A 25,019-nucleotide genomic window follows, 5' to 3' on the forward strand; every position below is an offset into this window, starting at 1 on the left:
ACATTTTGCCTGTCTTCCATGGCAGCTTAAGCCATGTCATAGTGGTCTAGCAATTGTGAGAGACAAGAGTGTTCTGTTCTGAACCCATGTTGTCCAGGGTTGTGTAGACATTGTGATTCCATGTGTTTTGTGATCTTACTTCTTAGCACCCTTTCAAAGATTTTTATAATGTGCGATGTTAAAGCTGCTGGTATATCAATTTTTGCATCTGCTTTGCTATCTACTTTGTGAAGTGGCACCATCTCTGCTGTTTTAAGTATTTCAGGATTAACACTAGTATCCACACTATTTCCAAAATGTGTTTAGGGCCTGTGACAAGTGGTTCTTTGCAATTCTTGATGAATATAGAATTCTAGAAGTATAGACATGGTGTAGAGTGCATGGGCAGGCTGTCTATGGCTACTTCAAAGTTAAGTGGGGTTAGGGTGACATCAGATATATGGCTCAATGGTGGTGTTACATTCATAAAGATTTGTTTGAATCATTGATATTCCAGCTCATCCTCCTGTTTTGGTAGTACTTATAGTAATGATGAGGACCATAGTACATATACCGACATACAATGCAATTAGAAAGTAGAAATCGCTACTATTGAATTTGGACAAACCGGAAAGGATTTTCTATTTATGTTGCAAAGACAAACTAAACTAACATAACCTAACCTTCCTAGGCCTAATACACAATATCTGAGGCCTAATATAGTCCATGTGTGTGCTATTCTAGGCCCAGAAATGTTTATGTTTGCTTTTTACCTTCATTTTATTCAGACTCTATAAAGTGAATAGTACAAAATTCTACTATATAATTGCTTAGAACGTCAATCTTTGTACTATGGTGCACAAAGATACAAAACTACTATATAAACATGAGGATGGGTTGTGATATTCAATGTGTTCAGGGGGTCACTGAAAAAAGAATCGTACTATAGCCTTAGTATTTCAATTATGTCTTTGCTGTCATCTACGAAGGTACCATCACCCTTTCGCAAGGGCCCAATGCCGGATGTAGTTGTCCTTGATTTTGCATAGGAAACACTATTTTTTATTTCTCTCTAATTCGCTTATGGCCATCTGCTTTCTTTGTCAGTCCTGGATTTTGTATGATGCTTGCAACTTTAGCTCGATTGTTTCTATTTCTCTACATAACCTTCTTAGTCATTCTTGGGACTGAGTGGAGTATTTGATTGTGCATATCATTTTCTTCACCTATAGAGGGAACGCTGTTCTTGTTCCAGTTTGTATATTTTGATCTTTCTCTTTAGTGTTATATAATGTCAACATTTCTGGTGCTACTGTGCCTATTTTATTACGGCACTGCTATATGCATTATCTACATCTCACTCTCAGGATATTTCTGTGAGGTCTTCATTTAGTTGTTCCAGGTTAATCCATTTGATATTACAAATTTAATTGTACAAATTCTCCTACACATGGATTTGAGACTGACTGCACAGGTCTATTGTCCATACTTGTCTGAACTTTAAATGGGTTGTGATCTGAGTAACAAGAATTTGTAATCATTATGTCCCCTAATCAATTGTCTATTAAAAATATAATATAAGGTGTTTCCTTTTCTACTTGGTTCCATTATTTGCTGGTTTACCAACTCTGTCACACATCTATAAGAAGTCAATTGTGTGTGACTGTTTACTTAAACCGTCAATTCTCTCTGGTATAACTGTATATGCTACATTTTCCATTTTAGGTGCAGTAAGTTAAAGTCGTCAAGGGAGATGATGTTTGGGGCAGTTTGTGAGGTTTTCTTAGCAATATTCTATTTTGTAAGTTGGTCTTTAAACTGCTGAGGATTTGCATCTAGTGATTTGTATACAAGGACAATCACGGCATTTAGGATTTCAATTTTGATTATTAGCACTTTCACCACATTATTTGTGGTGTTTAGCAGCTTAGTGCAGATGGGGGTCATTATTGTACAGGCTGACCCGAACCTGTACCCTATGTTTCCTAGCACATCTAAAAAGACTGAATTCTGGTATCCATATCTCAATGTCATAATATTCCTTTGTGAGAGCTTCAGATAAAGCTGCAAACATTGAATATGTCTCATTCAGGAGGGCAGTTATAAAGTGGACTTTATTTTGGTGTGGACTACTTTATACTCACTTAGTAGTAAGTTTTGGTCATTGATGTTTTTCCTGCCCGAAACGCTTTGCGTAATAGTGGCTTTAGGCATTGTATGTACTAGTTCTATCTATAAATCTATCAATTTTTGTAAAATCTCTTGTATGTATGTACCTTACCTGAATAAACATTTATTTATTATATATTTATATATTTGAATATTTTGATACCTTGTTTGTTGGCACATACGCAAGATGTTATTGTCTTGGTGGAAGTGCTGGGTATTTTACTTGGTGTTAATATCAGTAGTTCTGGTAGGGAGGGGGGGGGTTGCCACATTGTCTGTGTCTCATCTAGCACTTGACCATGTTGATGGAGTTAGACATTTCTTACCATTCTTTTCCTCTTTCTCTTACTAAAAAATCTCCCAAGAATGTATTGTGTTGGTGTACTCATAATAGGGTGAGAGAGGGATCAGTCTGGACAAATAATTGGCAAGAGGCCAGAGTGAGGAGATCTGGCAGTTCCCACAGTTATCTCCTTCCCACAGTTACTACCAGAGTACAAATGCATACATACTCACTATACATATTATTGAACTACACAGTACATACATAAATATAAATAACACAGCCTTATTCTTAAATTCTAAAATACAAATTGTTTACATAATTTCACAGAGCATTACCTTAAAAAAATTTTGACTCTTGTCACTCTCCCGGAGTTTATTATAAAGCATGTCTTGAATTTCTCTATTGCCGCCCTCCAGGAGTGCTATGCCCAGTTCCACTGCCTCCACAAAAATACGATGTCGATTTTGACTTTTCATCACAAGGTCTACCACTAGGACTGCTGCCCCTTTTTTGGCTAAATCACACTGAACTTCAGCCAAGGATTTCCCCGAACGTCGCTGCACTACATCTGTTAATGAATACAGTATTAACAAATAATTCTCTAAGAATATTAACACAAACTGCCAGAGATAAATAAAACAGAAAACATAAGGCTTCAAATGTATATGGAAATCTAATTTCAGAGCATACTACTCAGTCACTCCCCAAGGCATGTGTGTGCTATACTAAAGAACATTATACTTCCCATCCAGTATCACTGGTTCCTTCACTGATACAATGGGGGATCTGTTCTAAGGCACTATATATATGTACTGCAAAAGTCAGCAATACTCACTCCCCCTTCCACTGGGCCATAAGTTTGGAGAGTGAGACACTGGAAAACTCAAACTAGCCTGGAATGAATGTCAGAAGGTACATTCATATAGTACTGTGCTTCCAAAACCTCCTCAAAGAAGTTCTTTGATTCAACTCTTGTCGCCAGGCATTGCTCAGATATTTATAAACTACTACTAGAGCACCTCGTTGCTACCTCTACCACCCAGCAGATAGCAAAGTCACTAAATAGAACAACCACGTGAAACTACCCCACATTCCACAGAATGCTCCCTGAAATGGCACCATGGAATTCAGAACAAAAAAAAAACCAGCATTGAATGTAATGAAACGCCATTTTCTGGGTGAGACTCGGAGGCTCCCCGGAGCTATCTTATGCTGATATGAATGTATTAGCTTTGGGCATCAGTCAATGTACATGGAGTTCTAGGCCAACCATGGACCACAAGCCAGAACCTGGCACCCCCCCTCAGAGAGGCATGTGGAGCAATGGCCTATAGCCATACATTATATATGATTTAGAAGTACTCTATGTCTGCCATCGACCGGGTCAGGCACCCAGAAAGATAGGTACCCCAAAACACCCTCCCATTCTGGTTAAAAATTACTCCAAAACTCCAAACGAGTGGATAGAAGTCCCCATAAAGAAAAAATGAGCAAACGAGCATGATGTCATCTCGTTACCAACGTGCAGTCGACTGCGCAACCCTCCCACCTCCCCGGGTGGGGGAAGAGGGATCCTCAGACCCACGCTGGTAACCCAAGCCTGTCAGTTCTTAGGCTGGATGTTAAAACACGTGAAAAGAAACCGCCGACCGGAGGGAAGGAGGGATGCCGGGAAGCCTCTGGGTCTCACCCAGAAAATGTCATTTCATTACATTCAACGCTGGTTTTCTGGAGGGGGGGGGGGGCACCTTTGGCTCCCCGGAGCTACTTACCCAAAGAGAAACCAAAAAGGGGACTTACCCGTGTGGCGGTTGTTCCTCACATCTCAACATGAGGTCGAGACAACTGGCTGCAACTGCCGACCCAGTGCAACACAGGCCCAACTAGGCCCAGAGACATTGACCAGGTAGTGAGAGGCCAGGACCCTGTTTGACCCCCAAAAGCCCAGCGCAAGAATGTCAGCTCAAGACATGTTACCAAAAACAACAGCAAGCGCAGCAAACTTACGAACGTCATGGGCGAAGGGATAAACCGCAGGCTGGCTGGACCAAATAACCCTGCAGACGATCTGGGAGACCCGAACCCTGGAACAGGGAACAAGGGAAACTGGGTCAACCCAAATCGCATCCACAAACCGAGGGGAAGAGAGAAAGGAGAGTACCCGATCCAAAGACATGGTGCTGAAGTAACATCAACGCCGAATGCCAGCTGCAGCGGCTCCGCCAGCGCCACACGATACGAGGCGACAGTGTTCGTCATAAGATGATGGTCCTGAAATAACCACAAAAGAAAGAACAAGACAACCCTGACGGATATGGAAGTAAAACGACGAAGGGTCAGAAAGAACCTGAAGGACCACCAGTTCTGGGGCTGTTTGCCCCAGCTTGGGTTTTCTGCCTTCTGGGCGGGGATTTATTTGTTTTTCATCCCTCTCGTCTGCTTTATTATTCCACATTTGCCGACGTATTTTTGAATCTCTTACATCTACTGTGTCTCCTTTTGTTATGGTGGCCATTTTCTTTTCTGTGGGTCACTTTTCCCGCCAAGGTGGCGCTGCATTTTGTTTCTTTACATGTGCCTGGGAATGTGTGCTCGCATTTTGAGGGCATTTTTTCCCCTCCTTTGCAGGTTTTGTCCTCCCGTTGCCATTTCTATGTTTTGTTCTTTCGTCTAGGGCATTCTGCCCTTCTCCTGTTCCTATGGAAATGCTTAGGTGTTGGTTTTCACCCAGTTTTGTATTTTGTGTCTGTGTCTGGGCCCAGGGGTTTGGGCCCTGTATCCCTGGCAGTTTGCTATGTTTACTCCCACACCTTCAGTCCCTCAGTTTTCCATCTGTTTCTGGCTGTTTCATTAGTGGTTCAGTCTAGGTGATGTGTTTTTCCCTTCCTTTCTGTGGTGCGTTTCTGCTGTGGTTTGGGCTACCCCTGGGTTCGATTCCACGTTCCTTTAGGCTCTTCAGTTTTGTTCTGGAGGTTTTCTTCCATTCTGGTCCCCTTTGAGGGTTCTGGAGGCCCTTGATTACCTCCTGTGTGCCCCAGTTCTTCCTCTTCTGGGATTCCAGGGTCTTTCTGGCTTGCAGACTGCTCTTCTCGGGGTCTTGGAACGTGTTTTCTGATCGTGACGGGGGCTTCAATTTTTGTTGCTGAGGTGGGCATTTGGTGCAGCTTTTATACTGTACTGGTGTCTTTCGGTGCCTTTTTCATCTGGCCAGCGCGGTGCTTCCTCTGCTCGCCAGTCAGCTTCTTGCCTTTTACTTTTTTGTTATTTTCTTTCATTTTTTTCTCCTCTCAGAGGTGAACAGAGGTTTTATCAACAGTGCTGGTGCCTTCGCTGTTGACAGGGGGGATGGAAGGGGACGAGTTGCTCTGTTTGTTTGCACTTGATCCCACGATTCGTGGGCGTTTTGTCATGTCATATCATCCAACCTGTGGTGGTGTTGGGCGGCTCCGCCCCATTTGGAGGGTTTGGAGTTGGCAGGGCAGGCTTCTTTCCCCTGCGCTTCATCAGTTCATCTTGGAGTGGGTGTGCTTGGGCATGGTCGATACGACCCCTGTCCCTCAGGTGGGTTTCCCACCTGATGCATCTGTGAACACATCGAGCGAGGGCTCTGGTAGGCGCGAAAGGCACTGAACCCCGAAAACCCCGAAAAGGAAGCCAGCGACGCAGCAAAAGATGCAAGGCCCCTAGAGTACGAACCCAGCGAACGCGAGAGAAGCGAAAGGGGCGTCCTCGAAGGAATTAGACGCCGAAGCCAAACCCGATCCGGAGGGTAGACCAGCATGGGGAAGTTCAAACTCACGCACAACTGCTTGATCAACCTCCAAGTGACTCGGGATTCCTTCCCCCAAGAAACAGCAAAGGCAGGACCGCAGCATCAGCAATGCCTCTGGAGGAAGAGACAAGGAAGCGGTCCGAGAGTCCCAAATAAGACCCAGCCAGGTCCAAACCTGGGACGGAACCAGATGGGACTGCCTCAACTTCACCAGGAACCCTAACTCGGCGAGTTGTTAAAGAACCACACCCCTGGCAAACAGACAAGTGGACCATCTAGGAGCCCACACCAACCAGTCGTCTGGCAGGCCAAAACTCTAACTCTTAGCAGATGGAAATGCGCCACCAAGACTCGGGAAAGGCATGTGAAAATGCGAGGAGCCAGATTCAAGCCAAATGGAAGGCAACGAAAGAGGTAAGTGTGCCGTCCCATGACAAAACCGAGCCAATCACTGAACCTCGGATGAATCAGGACATGCCAATACTTATCCCGGAGGTCCAGAAACACCATCCAAGTGTCCACCCAGCTCAAAAGAAAAAAGCCAGACCTGGGACATAGTGGTCATCCAAAAGAAGGGGCAAAAGACCCAAGGGTTCAGACAGAAAAAGTCCAGAATGAACCTCAGATCCGCACAGTCCCGTTTTGGCACTTGAAACAGGAGAGAAACCCACCTGAGGGATACTGTCGGTTCGACCACGCTCAAGCACACTCACTCCAGGATAACCTGACAGCACACAGGAGAAGAGGCTTGCCCTGCCAACCCTGAACCCCCCAAAGGAGGAGGAGCCAAAACAAAGCCACCAGAGGCCGGAAGAAACAACCCGAAACGCCCACGAATCGTGGGACCAGGCATGGGCAAAGATGGCGAGCCTTTCCCCATTGCCCAGTCAATGGGAGAATTACGAAAGGGCCAACGACCCTTACATGAAGCAAAACGATGCACAGAGCGATCACTGCATCGACCAGACTCCTTCGTCTCCGAAGGCGAGGCCGACCCCGAATCTGGCACCACTGACCCAACACGACCGAAGGAACCCCAAACCCAGGCATGACCCAGTGGCCCTCCCTGAGAACTAACAAGTCCCACATGGGACAGCAACTTGACAAAGCCGCCTGCAGATACTGCACAACCGCAGACTCTGCAAACAGCAAAGGGGTAAAAGGGGACAAAAATCTAAGAGCCAGGGCTCAAGCACATTCTAGAGTGAACGAGCAACACCTGGCGGTACGCGAGGCAAGAAGCAGAGAACAGAGACACCGCTTCCTTCAGAATCAACGCACAAACCTCAACAGGACAGCCGACTCCCAAACCGCCAAGGCAAACGTACCGGACGCAGGCCCAGAAACCAGCCCCTCCACATCCTCCTCGAGCCAATTTGAAGACAGCTCAAGCAGGGCAAAGAAGCTCAAGACCAAAGCCAAATGCCCACAGGCATGCAAGTCCTCAGCCACCAAGAATGCCAAAAGGGCAGGAACCTGCACATGAAGCTGTACCTACCCGACATCTCGAGAAAGTTCAGGGCGAACAAGCACGCATTGAGGCGCTCAAACCAGCCCCCCCCCCCCGTCCTTTCCAGGTTAGCCTGACCCACTGTAGTAGTTTCCCACCATTCAAGCATGCAGGTTTGACAGAATGCATGGCATACCCCCAATGAATAGACAGGGCATTCTGCTAACCAGGAAGACTCCAGCACCTTGTAATGCACCCCAGTAAGAAAAAGAGGAAACACTCAAATGAAAGATCCATAATCGAGGCAAAATCCGGGTCTCACAGGAGGTATGAAGCAATAACCTCCCTAACCTCTTTAGGTGCCATGCGGGATGCCGAAAACCTCTGGGAAAAGGGAACCGAGGATCCCACGGGAACCCGGAACCAAACCCGGGAGGAGCCGAACTCATATCAAACTTGTACTGGGAAGGGGGATAAGAACCCCCCCCCCCTGCAACAACATGCCCCACGTCGAGGGTACCAACACCCAAGCAGGGTCAAATGAGGCCCCAGGCCCCCTCAAGTCAACTCCTTCCCAGCCCCAGAATCCTCTACGTCAGGATCCGGGGCAGAGCTGTCCTCCAAACCCTCTGCTTCTGGAGAAAAAGCAGAGTCCACCGCAAAAGCAGGGAAGAAGAGGGTCCGCTGATCTGACCTAAAGCCCCAGGAGGAGGAACCGGCTAGAATGCCTCCGCCGCTGAACTGGAAGAGGCAGCCTCCGAATCCGCCCGAGTCGGCAGCCTCGGGGCAATCCTGAAAGGCAATCAACCTAGTGCATTGCAGCATCCTAAAACTTGCATACAACGCTGAAGCTGCCTGTACCCGAATATCAATAGCAGTGGACTGGGTGAATTGGAGTACATGCAAGGAACACAACTCGCAGGATTCCGGGTCAAAGATGTCATTGACCCAACAGGCAGCATGGTGAAGGCAAAGACGGTGAATTTCACCCTGAGACAAGGGGACAGAGCAACCTTAAAACTTGAACGAAGTGAGATGGGACTCAAGAGGATGCATCCATTGGACGAATAAGCCCCAATGGGGTTTTCCAGGGTCCTCAGGCTGTCTGCTAAGAGAAGCGCCTGACAGCTGAGTGGACAGCGCTTTGGATTCGTAGTCCTGAGGTTCCGGGTTCAATCCCCAGTGAAGGCGGAGACAAATGGGCAAAATGTTTCTTTCATCCTGATGCCCCTGTTACCTAGCAGTAAATAGGTACCTGGAAGTTAGACAGCAGCTTCCTGGAGGGTGTGTAACAAAAAGGAGGCCTGGTCAAGGACTGGGCCGTGGGAAGGCTAAGCCCCGAAATCATCTCAAGATAACCTCAAGAAGGAAGCCCAGGCAAGGTACTGCTAACTGGTTATCCAAGAACTACCAAACAAACAAACACAAGCTGAACCCCTGTGACATGTACAGTCATGGGGGCCTAGTGGAGGGGCACCAAAATAATACAAGTGGTCCTGTAGCCACACCAGGCAGACCCCCACCAGGCAACCAAAACAAAAGAAAAAGAAAAATACCGCAGAAGTACAATGTCTCCAGGAGGAACAGAACCGGCCACCAGTGCGTATTATAAGACAACTGCACAGTACCTTGCGCCCCTGCCAGTGATGATACTACCTCCTCCCAAAGGACAAACTGGCAAGGAAGCCCCAGCTGACTCCAAGGGTGGGCAATCACCGAGAAGCAAAAGAACCCTGCGGAGGTAGTTCCCGAACAGTTTGTAGAAAGCAACCCCAAACCGCAAGGGCAGTATTTACAGGGCACCTACGAAAGGTGACCCTAGGTGCATGCAGCCCCAATACTTCTTGAATTAAACCTGGATCGCATGCCACCACACTGCAACACAACACCACAAGGAACAGCACTGCACAAGGATCGGAACAAGAGTCGAACGACCGCCACTCATCAAATCAGCCTCAGAACTGAGGTCGGATAGCAGGCATGGAGGGGGGTTTGGGGTTCCTCCTCCCCACTCCCAGGAAGGGGGGAGCTGCGCAGACAGCAGCATGGCAGCAATGGTGACAGTCATGCTTGTTTACTTGTTTTCGTTTGGGGAGTTCTGCTTGCTAGTTCGGCTTTTGGTCTCAAATTTTCACCAGCTATAGTTTGTTTTGGTACACCTACCTTTCTGGGTGCCTGAATATAAATAGACATAGAATGCTTCCAACCACATCGGGTTTCTATAGGCCTTAGCTCCTCGTTCCTCTTTGAGGGGGCTAGGTTCTGGCTCGTGGTCCCCGGTAGGCTAGAACTCCATCGATTGACTGTTGCCACGGTCTAATATAAACACATGAACCCGGTATAGCTCCGAGGAGCTGGATGGTTTCTCCACAGAAAAGTTATTAACTCTCTCATGTTTTGATGATGCTAAAATAAATCATCTGTACTCAACAGTAAATGTTCCGATGACACTAGAATGCATCATCTGATTGCTACATAAACACTTTTACTTTCATCACTGTTATGCATAATCTATTATAAATATATTTTTGTGTTTGCATCTATTCTCTAGAGAATTCTTTTGTGAATGTTACAACACCAGATTTATAGTTATAACCCAAAAGTTACATTAGAAAAAGTAAAATGATTGTAAATAATTTTTACATTGCCGAGTGACACAGGAAGCCCAGAACATTTATGGTGTGGAGAGGCCGGACTTCCAAAATGTTAAAAAGATAAAAATAAAACATTATGGATTGCTTTACCTCCTGGTCCAACATTTTGTGGTTTAGTTCTGAGTTCTGCGGTCTCCTTTTTCGACCATGGATACTGATCAAAGTATCGTGCCAACAGCAAATTACGTAGAGCATCTCCCTGACAAAGAGTAGTGTTCTATAATGCAATGAAAATGTATTAGTCCTACACACAGTTTAATTCTGATTAACATAAAGGAGTTAAGGACCCACATTATATGCAATTAAATTATTAGAGAACATTTCAGTTGTCCTTTTGGTGTTCTACTTTTAGGTACACAGATTTCTATGAAACAAACAGTAGAAATGAAGCATCTTTCCAATCATGCAGATCAATTCTTGCACTTAACAGAAATATAGGGTAACACACCAACAAAATTTGACACTTATATGAAAGGTAGGTACGTATCATATTTAGGAACAGTAATCATTCAATCTTTCAGGAACTTCCCACTATGTTTATGATCCATCTTAGAACCTTCATATTTGTGTAATTGCTTATACTTTTATCCTTTACCAATCACTAAAAGTTGCACAACAGGCAGAAGCAGCAGTTTGAAAAGTTAACCAAACCCTTGGTATAATCAAGGATACCTTTGAATTTATGGAAAAGAAGGTAGTGATTAAACTATAAATCTGTGGTACGCCCCCATTTGGATTACTGTATCCAAGCCATGAAGACCTCATCTTCAGAATAACATAGCTGCTCTAGAGAAGGTGCAACACCAGGCAACAAAAAATCATTCCAGAGCCAAGTCATCTCTCGTATCAGGATTGGTTGAGGACAATAGGCCTAACAACACTGCAAACCAAGCCTGACGAGAATGGATCTCATTGAAACTTAAAATACTGAACAAGTTGGAGAATGATAATCCTGACAATTTCTTCAAAAGGTCAGATGTACCACAAACAAGGAGCAATAGTTTCAGGCTCAACAAATCTCAATGTAGAGCTGAGAACAGGAGATGCTCTCTCACCCACAGGGTTATAAACCCATGGAACTGCCTACCCGCCAAAGTCACAAATGCCAAAACTCTGTTAGGTTTTAAAATCCACCCGGAAAGGATCATCAAAGCAAATGGGGGGACCTTCGACAAGCCAGCAGTTTCTTGTCCTCATCGAGTCATCTACATATTTATCTCGTTGTCTATTTAGACTCATCTCGAGTCATGATTTACTCAGGTAAATCAGGTAAATCATTTAAAGTTTTAAGCATCCAGTGATGATGGTATTCAATAATATCTGAAGGGTTCCCAACCCCAACAGAAGGAGCCAAACCCTGACCGTCACAGTTGGTCAGGGTTCGGCTCCTTCACAGTTGGTCAGGGTTGGGCGCCATCACAGTTGGTCAGGGTTGGGCTCCTTCACAGTTGGTCAGGGTTGGGCTCCTTCACAGTTGGTCAGGGTTGGGCTCCTTCACAGTTGGTCAGGGTTGGGCTCCTTCACAGTTGGTCAGGGTTGGGCTCCTTCACAGTTGGTCAGGGTTGGGCTCCTTCACAGTTGGTCAGGGTTCGGCTCCTTCACAGTTGGTCAGGGTTGGGTTCCTTCACAGTTGGGCTCCTTCACAGTTAGTCAGGGTTGGGCTCCTTCACAGTTGGTCAGGGTTGGGCTCCATCACAGTTGGGCTCCTTCAGAGTTGGTCAGGGTTAGGCTCCTCCACAGTTGGTCAGAGTTGGGTTCCTTCAGAGTTGGTCAGGGTTGGGCTCCTACACAGTTGGTCAGGGTTGGGCTCCTTCAGAGTTGGGCTCCTCTATGTGGTCCTCAGGTGATAGTTTTCTATCTAGAACCACCCCTAGATCTCTTTCTTTATCAGAATTCTTTAAAGATTTCTGACATAATATATAGGTTGTGTGGGGTCTATGTTCTCCTATTCCACATTCCATAACATGGCATTTATTAACATTAAATTCCATTTGCCAAGTGGTGCTCCATATACTTATTTTGTCCAGGTCATCTTGAAGGGCATGACAATCATCTAAGTTTCTTATCTTCCCTATTATCTTAGCATCATCAGCAAACATGTTCATATAATTCTGTATACCAACTGGTAGATCATTTATGTAGACAATGAACAACACTGGTGCAAGAACTGAGCCCTGTGGTACTCCACTTGTGACATTTCTCCAGTCCGATACATTGCCTCTGATTACTGCCCTCATTTTTCTATCAGTCAGAACATTTTTCATCCATGTTAGAAGCTTACCTGTCACCCCTCCAATATTTTTCAGTTTCCAGAACAACCTCTTATGTGGAACTCTGTCGAAAGCCTTTTTTTTAGGTCCAGATAGATGCAGTCAACCCAACCATCTCTCTCCTGTAAAATCTCTGTGGCTCAATCATAGAAACTGAGTAAATTCGATACACAGGATCTTCCAGAGCGAAAACCATACTGTCTGTCTGATATTATATCATTTCTCTCCAGGTGTTCTACCCATTTAGTTTTTATTATTTTTTCCAATATTTTCACTGTTACACTTGTCAATGATACAGGTCTATAATTAAGGGGATCTTCCCTGCTGCCACTTTTGTAGATAGAACTATGTTAGCCTTTTTTCACACATCTGCTACAACTCCTGTACACAGGGATGCCTGAAAGATTAGGTGAAGTGGAATGCTGAGCTCAGATGCACATTTTCTCAGAACCCATGGTAATTACCTAAGTGTAATTACCTAAGTGTAGTTACAGGATGAGAGCTACGCTCGTGGTGTCCCATCTTCCCAGCACTCTTTGTCATATAACACTTTGAAACTACTGACGGTCTTGGCTTCCACCACCTTCTCACCTAACTTGTTCCAACCGTCTACCACTCTGTTTGCAAAAGTGAATTTTCTTATATTTCTTCGGCATCTGTGTTTAGCTAGTTTATATCTATGACCTCTTGTTCTTAAAGTTCCAGGTCTCAGGAAATCTTCCCTATCGATTTTATCAATTCCTGTTACTATTTTGTATGTAGTGATCATATCACCTCTTTTTCTTGTCTTCCAGTTTTGGCATATTTAATGCCTCTAACCTCTCTTCGTAGCTCTTGCCCTTCAGTCCTGGGAGCCACTTAGTAGCATGTCTTTGCACCTTTTCCAGTTTGTTGATGTGCTTCTTAAGATATGGGCACCACACAACTGCTGCATATTCTAGCTTTGGCCTAACAAAAGTCATGAACAATTTCTTTAGTATATTGCCATCCATGTATTTAAGAGCAATTCTGAAGTTAGAAAGTGTGGCATAGGCTCCTCGCACAATATTCTTTATGTGGTCCTCAGGTGATAGTTTTCTATCTAGAATCACCCCTAGATCTCTTTCTTTATCAGAATTCTTTAAAGATTTCTCACATAATATATAGGTTGTGTGGGGTCTATTTTCTCCTATTCCACATTCCATAACATGGCATTTATTAACATTAAATTCCATTTGCCAAGTGGTGCTCCATATACTTATTTTGTCCAGGTCATCTTGAAGGGCATGACAATCATCTAAGTGTCTTATCCTTCCTATTATCTTAGCATCATCAGCAAACATGTTCATATAATTCTGTATACCAACTGGTAGATCATTTATGTAGACAATAAACATCACTGGTGCAAGAACTGAACCCTGTGGTACTCCACTTGTGACATTTCTCCAGTCCAATACATTGCCTCTGATCACTGCCCTCATTTTTCTATCAGTCAGAAAATTTTTCATCCATGTTAGAAGCGTACCTGTCACCCCTCCAATATTTTCCAGTTTCCAGAACAACCTCTTATGTGGAACTCTGTCAAAAGCCTTTTTTAGGTCCAGATAGATGCAGTCAACCCAACCATCTCTTTCCTGTAATATCTCTGTTGCTTGATCATAGAAACTGAGTAAATTCGATACACAGGATCTTCCAGATCGAAAACCATACTGTCTGTCTGATATTATATAATTTCTCTCCAGGTGTTCTACCCATTTAGTTGAAACTCCATCTGGGCCAACTTTGTTCTTACTTAGCTCCTTTCCTTTAGCATATTTTCCACTTCATCTCTAGACACCTCTATATGCTCTATGTTGTTCTCTGGATTTCTTATTGTGTCTGGTTCTCTGAAGATTTCATTTTGTACAAACACACTTTGGAACTTTTCGTTTAATGTTTCACACATTTCTTTTTCATTTTCCATGAATCTGTTTCCCATATTCAACCTCTGGATATTATCCTTAACCTGCAATTTGTTGTTTATGAATTTGTAGCATAGGCCCAGGTTCTGTTTTACACATATCCGCTAACCCTTTTTCAAAATTTCTTTCTGCCTCTCTCCTTACTGCAGTATAGTTGTTTCTCGCATCTTTGTATCACTGGTATGTTTAGGGGTTTGGCCTCTTCCTATATTGATTCCATTTTTGTGTCTTTTGGTCTCTGGCCCTCTCACAATTTCTGTTGAACCAATCCTGTTTTCTGGCCCTGCATCTCTGTTTTGGTATGAATGTTTGTGTGCCTTCCTCGTATATTTTGCAAAATTTGGCATACATTTTATTTACTTCCCTGCCTAGCAGCAAGTCTGTCAAATTACACTCATTAAAGAATTTTCGAAGTTCCCCAATGTGACCTCTCTTCAAATTGAGTTTATCAACTGTTTCAATGTCCCCATTTTCTTCTAGATGATATCTTAAAGCATATTTAATGTCTAACAGGACGTGATCACTCTTTCCCAAGGAAGGACAGTACTGGATGTCAAATATCTCCTCTTCTTTCCTGGTGAATACTAGATCCAAAGGAGAATCTAAAGCGTATATATGGGCTGGACCTGGTGACCGTCAAGACTCTGGCGGTCGTCCCCACAACCTGGCCATGACTCTTCCTAATAAGTGTATTAGGAACTTCCTATTTAGGAAGTTCCTAAGTGTAATTACCAAAGTGTATTTACTGGATGAGAGCTACACTCATGGTGTCCCACCTGTGGAATCCCACCTGTGCCTTTTGTTGTGGCTACCGTATGCAGTTTCTTGGTGATCCTTTCACCTCTTTGTCTCTCTCTCTCTCGTATTTCTTCTGTTTTCCTTCTAGTAGGTTTGTTATTTTTGTTTAGGTTGTTTGCTGCTCGACATCGTATGCCTAGTATGGTCACCGCTTACTATTCAGATTTGGAGGAGCCGATCTTATTGGGGTTTGACACTGATACTTCTTTAGCACCATTTCTTAAGTTATTTCATGTTCTTTCACCACCATCCTATTCTTTCTCCTCCAGAGCAACCTTGGTCACTAGATAGGGTATTGGTTTTTCTATCATCTCAGTTCTTGGTTGCCCCTTCAGATCATGATACCGTTTTCAAGGATCTGTTTTAATAATAATAATAATTCATTGTGTCGGGGAACAGGCAGCCAGTTTGTGTTTATACATATTAGGCTTATATTGAGGCCTCCCCCCCCCCCCCATGAGGTCGGATTACTGACCCAGCCCAGGATGCAACTCCACAACAAGCTGACTAGCTCCTGGGTACCTACTTGTTGCTAGGTGAACAAAAGCATTAGACAATAGGAAACTGGCCCAACCATTTTGATTGTGAATCGAGAACGAACCCGACTGTACTGCCAGGGATTCTATCCCCAGTTTTTGTTGGCCAGCTCCTCTGGTTGTCAGGTGTGGGAGCTTCATATTCTCTCTAGGGATGAGGGGTTCTGATCTTACAGTCCTGGTGGGTCACTTTCTTCACTTGCAGCTTTCTCTTCTTCTGATAAAGAGCAAGTTGGTTGGTTCAGGGAGAGGTCATTTGAGTGTTGATTCTGGGTTTGTTTAGCCCAGATGTGCATCATTTGTGGTGTCTAATTTGCAAAGTGACCAGAAATTGTGTGTGGACAGAATGATCATTGTATTCCCAAGATGTAAAAATGCTAAGTGCTTTTCTGTGAGGGTCCCTCAGTAGCTCCACGATAGTGAGGCTTAAAGTTAATTAGAGCATGGCATGTAGGCAGCGACCTACATGGACACAGACCCTAGGTACAGAAGTAACTAAGGAATCACTCAAAAAGAAGCAAGTCAATCCAACAACAACCAATTTTTTATATTAGAGCTAAGAATATTAGAGACAAAACCATTGCAGGAAATTTATTAAAATTATAAAAACAGAAAGTAATCTGGCATTTGAAACAATACTTACATCACCAAGTGAAAAGAAAATACTTCTGAAACAATCATTACTGTAATTTATAATGTTTAATACCTAATTGTTTTACTTAATACGTATCACATCATTTTAACATGTACCATATAACCATCAACTATTATTAATGAATAATATCCTTATAAAGAACATTCAATAAAACAAAGACTTCATAGAAATCTATAAAATCAGTACATATAGAGAGATGTGGAGCCAATCATGGGCACACATACTCCTAACAGTTGTGTCCATTAACAACGGTACCAAATGTGTTCCACACATACAGTCACCAACTGTCAGAGTGTGGTTAACTGTTGGGTACAAAACTAATATCTTAGTAAGGGAATATTTTATGTTAGAATACTGGTCTTGTAACTGTACCAAGGATAACTGACCGTTTATGTTTGAGAAAGCTGAAATGTAATTAAGGTCTTGTCTGGAATATGTAAAGGGTGAGAGCACTTGTGGTAACAAGTTCAAGGTTACAAAATTTAAATTTTTATCATACAAATTTATATGGTCAAACCATGAGAGAGATAAAAGCTAGAGTGGGCAAGATTTAAGTATACTGCACCCAGAGTAGCCAGTGCAGATGGCTGAAAAGAAAATGATTAACACTTTTGCGCCCCGGGCGTGCGCTGCCGCAAACTTTGAGGTCATGCCTCCGGCAGTGCAGGGCATGCGTGCGTCGAGTGCGCGGCGACACCGAAATATGTATACTTGTTTCAGTTTTCTAACCTTACTGTTATGTCGTTCGTTTTGGTATCATTGTGTTCGCAATTAAATTCCCTGTAGGTGTATATGCATATAATGTCCAAAATCCTGGCGTGACTCCCTGCAGCAAAGCCTAAATTTACTCATGAACGAGCACCAATTTGCACACCGAAGCCTGATGTGTATACTCAGTCAGTTTGATAACATCAATTTTCATGTTACATCTTTCATTTTGGTATCAAATTGTTCACAATGTAAAGGCGCGCATTTTAAAACTAGTCCCATAATAATAGCACAATAAATAGAATTTTAACAAATATTTTAAAATTTTGACCAAAACGTATTTATAATCTTTGAAGTATTCTGACAACAAATTTCGTGTTACATCTTTCATTTTGGTATCAAATTGTGCGCAATTTAAAGGTGCTCATTTTAAAACCACTCCCAGTGGATCGGATAAAAGTTAAATTTTTAACAAGTATTTTAAATTGAGGACGCCATTCACGTACCAGCTCGGACTCAAGAGAAAAATTAGGGACGCCAGGGGCGTTTTGAGAGTGTGAAAGTGTTAAATGTGTGATAAGTTATTCATGATAAAACTCAGGAAAATCTGAATTAAATTTCGTTATGAAAAATGAATGAAGTTATGTAAGTTTACTTGGTTCCCCTCAGTAACTCACCGAGATATAGTACCAAGGCTGCCAAACCAAGTTATGCCAAACTTCCGAGATCCACCTGATTCTAGCGGGAACCGGGAACAAAATGTGACTGACAGTATGAGGCGAGGGGCAACTTGGGGATCACATATCAACACAAAACAGAGAAGAATAAAATAAAATTATACAATGGTCTTGTATTGGAAAAACCACCTTCGAATGTAATGAAACACTTCTTTCTGGAGGAGCGCTGGTGGCTCCCTGAAGCAATCTTGTTGAGATTGCTCCATGCTACAATGTCACATCAGTCTCAGAAGATCTGTTTGGCCAACCAGGGACTAGAACCAAAAACATGACCATCACACAGAGGCACAAGGAGAAAGGTGACAATCTGTCACCCCACCGAAAAGAACTCCAGAAAGTCAGCACAGCCCAACAGATTATTGGAGGGTTCATAGATAATGAGGCCTCGAACCTGCCAAACAACTCTACAAACGATTCTCACAGAACGAGGGATTCACTCTTGCGAGGACGAGACTCATTAGTACCAATAACCACCACCATGTCGTCTGGCCGTGCCCCCCCCCTCTGCCACCAGCTGGATACCCAGGTCATTTCTGGAGCTGATGAACAATTCCACAGCGAACCTACAAATCCAAAAGGAGTGTTTCATGGAGTAACCGGGGCTCCTCTAGAAAGAAGTGGGCACCAACCAGGAGGTCCGATTGGTGTCCATATCACTTCTTGGATAGAGGCCACCATATCCCAAGAAGCACATACAGGCTAATGATAATTCACAAAGGAAATATGCAAGAGAGTGCAAAGATAATATTCAGACCAAGGAAAAGGTCTTCAAGATGAATATGGTACTTTATTAGATTACAATAGAAATATACAGTTAACAGACAAATGTGACATGATGATTGGTGAAGTAGTGTGTACACGAAAGTCAGTAAAGTGGCACAAGAAATTATTTGTCCACCAAATAGACATCACTATGCTCATTGCCTGTAACATGTTCTTTATGAACACCGAACAGAAAACACCAGTGCATAGGTTTAGTGGTTTAGTTGTACGATAGTTATTGGATGAACCTGCTCCACCAACTTGCACATAAGGTTGGTAGAGCCACACCCAGCCCACTATGGGTGTGGCTCTAACACCCATAGTGGGCTGGGGGGAGCACCAGCCAGAGTTGTCCACTAATTGAAACACACTGTACCTAACAGATTGGCTTGCAAGGATTATATGTTACTGCACACAATTGACTACCTGCCACCTGTAGGAAAGAGCGAAGTCCTAATGAGAGTGAATTGTGTTTGCAGGCCTACAAACTGTAAGGAACAGAAAAGCAAACATGTTACAACATGGAAATTACCTAAGCACTTACCCAAGTGTAATTACCCAAATTAACCTAAGTAATTACAGGATGAGAGCTACGCTCGTGGTGTCCTGTCTTCCCAGCACTCTCATTTAACACTCTGAAACTACTGAATGTTTTGGCCTCCACCATCACCTTTCTCACTTAACTTGCTCCAACCGTCTACCACTGTGTTGGCAAAAGTGAGTTTTCTTGTATTTCTTCAGGCAGCTTTGTTTAGTTAGCTTCAATCTATGACCTCTTATTCTTGAAGTTCCAGGTCTCAGGAACTCTTCCTATCAATTTTGTTGATTCCTGCTACTATTTTGTACATAGTGATGATAATGCCTCTTTTTGATGTTTTGAATCTTCAGCAGATTCAGAGTGACTGACATAACAGAACCCTTTTCTCTCAAGGAGACTGAGGCAAATAGGATGACAGTCTACAGCAGAAACATTTCTTTTCCAAGAAAAAAAAGAGGAGAACAATAATGGCAAACATTAAGGAAAGCAAACACATGAGGATGACCAAACATGGCTCAACTGCATGCTTTGAAAGAACTCATAGAAATTCAATGCAACAACTCGCAGAAAGGGTGCAGACGGCATGGGGCAAGGAATCCAAGGCAGCGACTGTCGAGAAGGACAGAGAAGTACTTGTGTGGTGAGAATGCAGGTGCACTGAAGAGAACTACTGTACAGCACTCCGCAGCACAAAAACATGAAACACCTGGCAAATAATTTCCCTCCCTCGAGTCCATAGTGATCATATCTGCAGAAATGTGATAACCTGGATGTGGAGCTGCCACAACTACACATTACAAGGTGCATTCGTACACGTGATGTTTTGAAGGAGTGGGATATTGCTGTGGATGACTGCTGGAGTATGGTGTGCTTATCTGTGATACAATACTGTATATTGTATTATGAAAAACACACAATGAATGAATGATATTTTATTGCTTTATTATTTATCAAATTAAGCAATCATATTACTCACCTTCTCTCTCTCTGGACTAGTAAATTCTTACTCCATCAAAATAGGCAATAGAGTAAATGATGATATTTGTATGTATACATGAATGTATATATTTATGAATGCATTTGTGTATATATTAGGCAGAGAAAAGAGCAACTAGTGCAAATGAGGAAACGTCTTTACAGATCTTTCTTATTTTACACTCCAGGTGCTCTCAAAGCAAGTCATGATACAAAACCAGTATTCAAATTAATAGGACTTAATAGCATGGGAAGACAGAGGCACAAACACCCATAGTTCAAATGTCAATTCCTGGGGAACACTGAACATCATCCTGGGGAACACTGAACATCATCCTGGGAACACTGAACATCAGTTTGTTACAGTCACACTTATGTTGAAGATTTGCTACATCCAGGCTCTTGTTTTTGTATAAGCAACACTACTATGTAAATTCACACATATGAATACTGTCAATATCTGCAAATTACTGATGCAAGTTATCATACATACATATTGCAATTTAAAACAATTGGATCCTGCAAGTAACATAGCCACAATCAAATCTTACCATTTCCAGTTCTTCTTTTTCAAAACTTGACTCCCCCTACAAATGTAAAAATAAGCAATGGAATGAGTAACTATCATTAATTTAAAATGTATAAATTTGCAACCACAAAGTATAAGGCTTTTCCCGAGTTTGGAACAAGTCAGCAACATGTAAACCTTTCTGTTATTTCAGTCATAAGTTATCTTCCTATACAGTGCAACCTTGATTCGGTGAACCTTGGTTTGGCAAATCTCCGGTTAGGACGTACACTTTTCAGGCCGGATTTACTCACCCGTTTCAACGAACTCTGGTTTGATGAAGTGGGGGATGTGCGGATTTGTTTATGATGTTGGGACAGTTCACAGACTGGTGGAAAATTTTCCCCATTATATCACAGGTTACAATTAATAAATCCTTCATATGACAAGTTGGATCACACAAGTGGACAAGTGAACCACATTAACCAAACACCAGCCAGAGTGGTCCACACAACAAGTGAACCACATTAACCAAACACCAGCCAGCGTGGTCCACACAACAAGTGAACCACATTAACCAAACACCAGCCAGCGTGGTCCACACAATAAGTGAACCACATTAACCAAACACCAGACAGAATGGTCCACACAACAAGTGAACCACATTAACCAAACACCAGCCAGAGTGGTCCACACAACAAGTGAACCACATTAACCAAACACCAGCCAGAGTGGTCCACACAACAAGTGAACCACATTAACCAAACACCAGCCAGAGTGGTCCACACAACAAGTGAACCACATTAACCAAACACCAGCCAGAGTGGTCCACACAACAAGTGAACCACATTAACCAAACACCAGCCAGAGTGGTCCACACAACAAGTGAACCATATTAACCACCGCACTGCGCACCTGTTTTCAGCAAAAACTTCTTTGTGCAATTGTCAAAGACGTATTTTTGTTGTTTTATCAATGTTTAAGTAAAGTTAATGTCAAAATGTTTCAAACTCAACTTTTCCATTTAAAATCGCAAAGAGTAATGAAAACATTAAAAAACATTAAAATATAGCCTAATTAAAAAAAAGCACAACTCTGAAAGCGCCTAAAGGCGCTTTGCGCAGTGCAATGGTTAACCAAACACCAGCCAGAGTGTTCCACACAAAACAAGTGAATGACTGAGTTTCCATGATTTTCGTTCACTGCTTTATGGCACCATTATCTTTGAAAATGAATTTCAAGGCTGAAGCATGAGAAGCTAGCTACATGTGATGAAATCTCCCTATAGACATTTTCTGTGAAGAAACAACATTAAGTGAGGGTGGACAGATAGAGGGAATACTTTAAGCTTCACATGGTTTTTCTTCGGATGCGTCACCCCAGTTCAGTGACCTACAGCTTCAAAATAATAAAATTAATCAATCATTTCTAAAACAAGTGTTTTATTAGCTTTTTATTATCTTAATTATATTTCTAAGCTAAATATAAAACTAAAAATATACTGTAATATGATAAACAATTTCTGAACAAGCAGATGTCTATGTTATTGACTCAAGTTTTGCATACAACTCGAGTGCGGGTCGACAGGTCTAATCCCTGTGCTTTCATCCCTAAATCACTTCTAAAATAAGTATTTATATAGCTCTTATTATCCTAATAATGTTGTTAAACTAAAATATAACCCAAAAATATATAATATGATGTAAATCCAATATGCGAGAGAAATTTATGTTACTGGATCTGGCTTAAACACCAGCCTACTGTAGAGTGTATAGACCTAGTTCCTCAGCATTCATACAGTAGGCATCCAGTGCCGTTAGCTTTGTCTGCGAGCGACGTGTTTGTCCGCCGGTGGAAGATTATATCGTAGAATTCACCATTTTTTGGCTACAGCTGTATTGTTATAAAACAAGATGTCTCAGGGGGGCTTGCTAATAGTGCCGTATCTAGCTAGAGGAAGAAGAGTCATTTATCCATTAAGCAGAAATTAGACTTAATAGAGAAACATTAACATAGCTACTCTGTTTCTAGGCTGGCAACAGAATTTAATGTTGGGAAAAGCAGTGTGTAATATCAAGAAACAGAATGATGATATTAGGAAGTTCCTTGCTGCAAGTGATAGTGGTGCATTAAATAAAAGGAAAACGATAAAAGGTGCTACAAATAAAAAATTAGACGAAGCTGTGTATAAATGGTTTACCCAGGAGCCTTTTGTGGGTATGACTCTTGGTGGCGACGCCATAAAGACTGCCAACGAGAAATTTGCAGAAAAGATGAACATTCCAGATTTTCGAGCAAGTGAAGGATGGTTGCAAAGATTTAAGAATAGGCATAATATTAAGAACAGGAAAATTCCAATAGAATCATTAAGCAGCTGAAACCAACACAGCAGCAGCGAGCACCAGCAAAGCTGATGCAAACATCTAGAACATTGTGTGCGGAGTGTATAGTTAGAACAAGTGTTAAATTTAAGTACACAGTGTTACAGTGTTAAAATTGAAGTTGCAGTAATTTTAGTGTACAATAGTTTTCATAAACTGTACTGTAGTACTCAACATATAGCAGAACGACATAATCAATACAGTGCTAATGGCATGATACAGTACAGTACATATTTAAGAATATAAGAATAAAGGTAACTGCAGAAGCCCTAATGGCCCATACAAGGCAGCTCCTATTTATAACCACCCAATCCCCCTCATATACATGTCCAACCCACGCTAGAAACAATCAAGGGACCCCACCTCCACCACGCCACGTGGCAACTGGTTCCACAAATCAACAACCCCTATTACGAAGCAGTATTTACCCAGGTCTTTCCGAAATCTAAACTTATCCAGTTTATACCCATTGTTTCGTGTTATGTCCTATGTTGATACTTTTAATACCCTATTAATATCCCCTTTGTTATGTTCATTCATCCACTTGTAAACCTCTATCATGTCACCTCTAACTCTTCACCTTTCCAGTGAATGCAATTTAAGCTTTGTTAATCTTTCTTCATATGACAGGTTTCTAATTTGTGGGATTAATTTTGTCATCCTATGCTGGACATGTTTAGGTGAATTTATATCCATTCTATAGCACGGCGACCAAAACTGAACTGCATAATCTAAAGGGGCCTAACCAGAGCAAGATATAGCTGAAGACGGTGATAATCTTCCTCACTTTAGCGATAATGAGTCTTTTTTCGTGTTTATTTCCCTCTCGATTTTTGTATCATCAGCAAATTTGCAAAGGTTGCTGCACAAACCTGAATCTAAATCATTTATGTATATTTGAATAACAGAGGTCCCAGGACAAAGCCTTGAGGCACTCCACTTACAACATTTTCCCAGTCTGACTTAACCCCATTAATACTAACTAAATACTAATACTAACATTATTACTAACCATTAATACTAAGTTTCTTTTGATATAGCCATGCCCTAATCCAGCTTAATATAGTACTCCTAATACCACGAGCTTCTATCTTTTTAATGAGTCTTTCATGTGGCACTGTACCAAAAGCTTGGCTAAAGTCAAGGTACACAACATCTCAAACCTTACCACTATCAACTGCCTCAACTATGCTGGAATAAAATGATATCAGATTTGTTAAACATTTATTGTACAGTATTCACAACTCAATGATAATTCAAGATGGACATAACTCCAAAAATAAGGTAAATAAAATTATAACAGTATTTTTTAGTAGAGTAGTAATATATAGGTACAGTATATAATATGATTATGCATTTTTATTGTGTACAAGAAAATAAGACACCGAGGCAAACGCCGCCTGGAGGCATCACCTCTTACAACGAATCCATCACCACAACAGACCGGGGTTGGTCCTATGTGGTTCACCAAAACGAGGTTGCACTGTGTATGTTTTAACTCACTAACAAACTAGTAAGTGTATTAACAAATTGTGTCCCCAGCTATATTGATGCCAAACATTTTCATATTAAATTAAGATTTTAACACTTACTAAATAATAGGGTTTTTACTTCATTGCTTCTGATAAGTATCAATGAAGAAAGTAAACGAATTGTTTCAATGAGTAAATAATGAAATGCTAAAAAGTGAACTATTTGGATTTTAGAAAAATGGACATAATTCATCAAAGTGAAAAACAAAAGTGAGGCACATCATCGCTGCCCTTGCACTCAAGTTACATTTTACATTATCATTATTTGAGAAAATAATTCAAGTCAAAAGAGAAAATATTATTAAAGAAGTACACATCTGTACAGTAAGAGTCTTGTGTTAAATGTAATGAAATGACCTTTTCTGGTGG

At 42.1% G+C, this 25,019-nt stretch overlaps 1 protein-coding gene across 1 annotated transcript in view; it reads right to left on the reverse strand.

Annotated features, from left to right (window-relative positions):
- Window positions 1-25,019, reverse strand: part of LOC123753965 (Inositol 1,4,5,-trisphosphate receptor) — a 402,759-nt gene that overhangs the window by 99,783 nt on the left and 277,957 nt on the right. Inside the window, 3 exon segments of the mRNA XM_069331935.1 lie at window positions 2,770-3,002; window positions 10,401-10,509; window positions 20,781-20,816. Of these exon segments, the coding sequence (XP_069188036.1) occupies window positions 2,770-3,002; window positions 10,401-10,509; window positions 20,781-20,816 (378 nt within the window).

The sequence above is a fragment of the Procambarus clarkii genome, chromosome 1, assembly GCF_040958095.1.
Source record: "Procambarus clarkii isolate CNS0578487 chromosome 1, FALCON_Pclarkii_2.0, whole genome shotgun sequence".
NCBI classification, from domain to species: Eukaryota; Metazoa; Arthropoda; class Malacostraca; order Decapoda; family Cambaridae; genus Procambarus; species Procambarus clarkii.